General features: G+C 42.3%; 1 protein-coding gene across 1 annotated transcript in view; it reads right to left on the bottom strand.

Annotated features, from left to right (window-relative positions):
- RSPH3 (radial spoke 3 homolog (Chlamydomonas)) overlaps positions 1-4,390 on the bottom strand; it is a gene marked incomplete at its 5' end in the record, with an annotated part of 8,564 nt that extends 4,174 nt beyond the window's left edge. The window contains 4 exons of the mRNA XM_010145046.1: positions 854-1,057; positions 1,627-1,772; positions 3,041-3,182; positions 4,303-4,390. Coding sequence (XP_010143348.1) covers positions 854-1,057; positions 1,627-1,772; positions 3,041-3,182; positions 4,303-4,390 — 580 coding nt within the window. The remainder of the gene's footprint in view (positions 1-853; positions 1,058-1,626; positions 1,773-3,040; positions 3,183-4,302) is intronic.
- Positions 4,391-4,610: the final 220 nt, after the last annotated feature.

Below are 4,610 nucleotides of genomic sequence, written 5' to 3'. Positions count from 1 at the left end.
AGAGTGTGTGAAAGCAAGTTTGCACTCAGTCTGTGGAGTACTAAAATCCACAAGGACTAGAGGGAAACGTGTTCCTTTGGTATACCTTTTCTGATTTTGCCAAGTCTCAGCTGCTGGCCAAATGAAACCTTTCTCCGATACCTTAGTATGAATTAATCTCATGACTCTTTGCTTTATTATTGCAGATCAAGCTGATTGTTGCCCTTGGAATGAGCTAAAGTTGGGTCAGCATTTCATGAACTTTTAATCTTTCCAATATTACATCCTACTTGATATAAGAAAAGATTAGAACTCAAACTGATCCAGGAAAACACTGAAAACCCAATTATAGAAGGCTGATGAATAGTGAGTAATTACAACTTGCCTTTTCTGTTTATTCCTATTTACCAGACAGTACTAATATAGTTTAATACTTGGAGATCTTAAGAAGTGTATGTGCACATAGAGTAGTGCACACTTCAGGTGTGAAAGACTAGGAGGTGTCTCTCTTACTTTCAAGCACTCTGACTATTCATTTAGCAGTTACTATAATGAAAAGGCTTGAGTAACAGCTACACCGGGTACAGAGAAAAATGATGCTGGGTTTGGTCTCTTGATCAGGTATCCCAGTACACCAGGTCACTGGAGCATGACTGTTCCAAGTAAACACAACAGCATGGTGCTGGTGCACAAGAGCAAATGGCAGAGTGCAGCTGTACAACACAGAAATGCTTTGAGAAACATCAAACTTGACAGTACCCTTTCGGGCACATTCAGCTTATTTCACACCTTGTCTTTCTTTCAGTGCTGGAAATGGTTTTCTCTCTTCTGACAAGCATTCAGACAGGCCTGTTCTGCTCCTTGTGAGTCCTACCTTCTCCTCCCTGTATCGCCTGTCCTGCTCTTCCAGGCGCTGTACTTCAGCAAGCTCTGCGTTACGCAGCTCTGCATAGGCACGCTGATGTGCCCACAGCTGGGCCAGCTCTTCTTCCTCCATGACTTCCAGCAAAGCTTGCTCAACTGTTTTCCCAATCAACACTTCCAGGATCGGCTTGACTTCAATGTCAAAGTCAAACAACTGCGGATGGGAGTCGGGGAAATAAAGGTGAATGTCCCGTGATCACAATCGCTCTTAACACCTTGGCAAGGAGAAAAGGAGGATGAATGAAGCTCTTGTGCTGAAGGCAGCACTGAGAAGTGCAGGTGAAGGCAGCACTGATAAGTTCTGGTGGGGTTCAGTGTCAGCTAAAGCAATAAGCATGAATGCAGCTGGGGGCTGAGAGATGAGTGGGCTGCAGTGAGACACCGCACACTTTACCAGAAGCACTGGGAGGGCTGCCAGGGAGAAGCAGAGCAATCGCCTGTAGCCTGTCTCTGTGTTTCCAACCCCTTCTTGGGCTGGACACCCTCTACAAGGGGAAGCATTGCTCAACACTGTAGTTCTTAGCCGAAAGCAGAACCAGTGCACACGGAGAAGCAGCTTCCTTAATTTTGCACTTAACCTCAAAGCAGACATTGGAAACTTTTGGTTTCTTTAATGTTCTGTGAGAAGTTCCTTTCTGGTTTTGCCCCAGCGTTGCATCAGAAACATGTTTTGCATGGGAGACATGTTTTGACAGCATTTGTGGACCTAACACCTCTTCATACCTCTCCTTCTTCTATTTGTGTGGCCACATCTTTTCCCGTTTTGGCTGGTATGAAGAGTGGAGTGGGTGGTCTGTCCAAAAACGCATCTGTTTGACACTCTGTATCAACCTCTATTATCTGGTCACTTATCTCTTCCAAATACCGTTCTAGAAACAAAAGCCCAACAAATATTGAAAGTTGGATTATTTTTATTTTAACTCTCAACTATTTTTTGATGACTCTACAGTGTGAATTATATCCAAACAGTGCAATGTCTTCTATGAAGTTTAAAAAAATAAAAAAAGACACCTCAACTCAAAACACAGATTGGTTTGCTGCACAGGCCATCTGGTGCCACGTTCTCTGCAACGTCAGGTGCACTTCTTGGAAGTGCTTCCTAAAAGGGGATTTCACTTAGTAGGTTTCAAAAGTCAGAGTCTAGACCATTTCAACCCATCTTGTAGAGTACGTAATTCTTGACAGAGTCAATGGGACAGGATCATTTCAAATAATGATTGCCCATCTGCTAATGCGTAACACTGAAAGCATATATTTTTCTCTACCGTAAGTGGCCAACCTGAGCACTAGATCTGTTTGGTTTAAAGAACTAAATTTTACTTCTGGGCCCACCACAAGTGGCCTTGATGTAACCACAAATCTGTAACAGCTTGATTTGAATTATAACAGTCTGTCTCCTACTGCAGAGATACACAGCCTGGCTCAAAAAATAAGGTCTGTGAAGCACTTAGAATTATCTGCAGGAGTCAGTGGGAAGGATGCGAGACCAAGACTTCCACACTAGCATAGCTTCCTTCTGCACCCAACAGTATTTGACTGGTGAAAAGCAGCTGGGAGCACTGGGGGTGGTCAAACACTATGTCTGATCAGCACGTAACACAGCTGTTCTCACAGTCTGTAAGTCAGTCCAATCTGAAATCACTTCCAAAGGGCACAGCAATCACCCCACTGCCAAATTTTGGGTTTTCCGCAAATAAAATTGTTTTTCTAGAAATAGGGCAGTTTCCTATTCTAAATTTGGGCATGTCCCCAAATTTTTAATAGCAGTCTTATTCTCACACGTGACTGCACTCTTAAGCAAGATTTTTTAAAACCCTCAATTTTAAGCATATACCAAACCTCTCTGATGATATTGGAAAAGGAAAGAATAAGTGAAGATATCTTGACTAGTGTTCAAAAATGTACACTGAAAAAACAGGTTCTGGGAAAATATCAATAATTAGACAAGTTTATTAAATACAACTTAAAATAAGGGGTTATAATGGAAGGGGTTAGAGAACCTCTGATTCTAGAACTTTGTGATTCTAACCTCAACCATATGTGATTCTACCAACTGCATCACCAATTTAGTAAGTGAACATAGATCAGCAAGCTTTTGTTTTCAGATGATTTTTTTTTAAAAAATCCAGCCTTTTACCTGTCTGCACATGAATGTGCTCTCTGCCTTCCACAGGCTCAGGTGTTCTTGGTTGCATTTGCTCTTTTGCACGTTTCCTAGCGAGGAATCTCCTCCATGCCTCCCTCTGCTTTTGAATCTCAAGGGGACTGAGCTGGGTACTCTGAGCAGGGGTGAAGAAGGAAAAAACCCACAAACCAGAACACACTGTGTACTTCAAATTTATGCTAATTTCTCTCTACAGGAAAATGGAGGTGGTTGGTTAATTTTAATACCACAAATTTCAGATTAACTTTTCTGGGTCCTGACCCTAAATCTTCAGTTACCTTAAAGACCATAGGGCATGAACTTAATAAACTATGCCAGCAGCTTAGGGGCACATACCAATGGCATCTCACACTAAGAGCAATTAGTTGTTGTTTGGAAGTTGATATTGTATATACAACTTCACTTTGTGAGATAAAGTATATTAAAATGGCATGTTCTTCCTGACAAATCAGAGTTTCTAACTAAAGCATTAAGAAAGTCAAAAGGCTTAAGTCCAGTATCATATTATCAAAAGAACTGTTTGCTAGATAAAAGATATAGGTTCTTTATTGTTGATTAACCAAAAGAAATCCATACTAACTTTCAAATTCAGTCCTCTGTTTATGGGTTGAAATAAACATCAGTTTCAAACTTCTTAAACAGAACATACATGAAACTCACTCTAAGAAACACCTACTAAACAACACAAAGTTTTTTTCACAAAGTAACTTTTAAAAATACAGACTGCTTTAAATTCTTAGATGATCAAATTATCTATGTGGAAATATTATTAAAAAAAAAGTATCACTAAAGCATTTACTATTGCATTGGGATAGATAAATTACTTTTGCCTCCACACACTCACGCAGCTTTTGCACACAGCTGGACCACATAGCTCTCCTTCTGCAGTAGGATAAGCTATGGACTACCCCAAGACTACCATTCTCATTGATGACACCTTGCATATGGTAACAGATTACGCGGTGATGTCATTACACTAAAGAAACGGGGTGGGGGAATCAAATACTTTAGAGGGGAAAAAAAAAAATCAGATCTCCTGAAGTTCACGTGAATCTAAGTAAGTGGTTTAAAGAAAGCTGAAAGCATCACGTGCTAGTTTAACTGGAGAGCCTGTGACCGTGTGAAATGTTGTAAGGAAAATTTCGACTTCAGTAGTTAAAATAATTATGAGGAACAGTTTTCCTGCCCTATTACTTTCCAACAAAGCTGTAGCATGATCCACATAAAAACCATACCACGGGTGCGACCTGACGGGCGTAGGTGTTGCCGCGCACCACTCTCCTCTCGTACATGAGGTTGGCATAACGAACAGGTTCCTTTTCTCTGCAACATGAAGCACAGGCAGTTGTGGTCACCGCGCTGCGACCTACGCACCTATACCAGGTGCGTAGGCTAGAAAGGCCAGAGTGCGCCAGTTCCCCCCGGGTTACGGGAAGAAGGACCTGCCGGCGGAGCGGCGGCGACTCCCCTCCCCCGGGAAGGCCGGCGAGGGAGCTGGGGCGAGGCGGGGGAAGGCGCCGAGGGCAGGAGGGGCAGCGGTGCC

This window comes from Buceros rhinoceros, unplaced genomic scaffold (assembly GCF_000710305.1).
Source record: "Buceros rhinoceros silvestris isolate BGI_N320 unplaced genomic scaffold, ASM71030v1 scaffold18841, whole genome shotgun sequence".
In the NCBI taxonomy this organism is placed as follows: domain Eukaryota; kingdom Metazoa; phylum Chordata; class Aves; order Bucerotiformes; family Bucerotidae; genus Buceros; species Buceros rhinoceros.
Note: the sequence above shows the minus strand (reverse complement) of the source record. Positions and strands in the feature narration are given on the sequence as shown.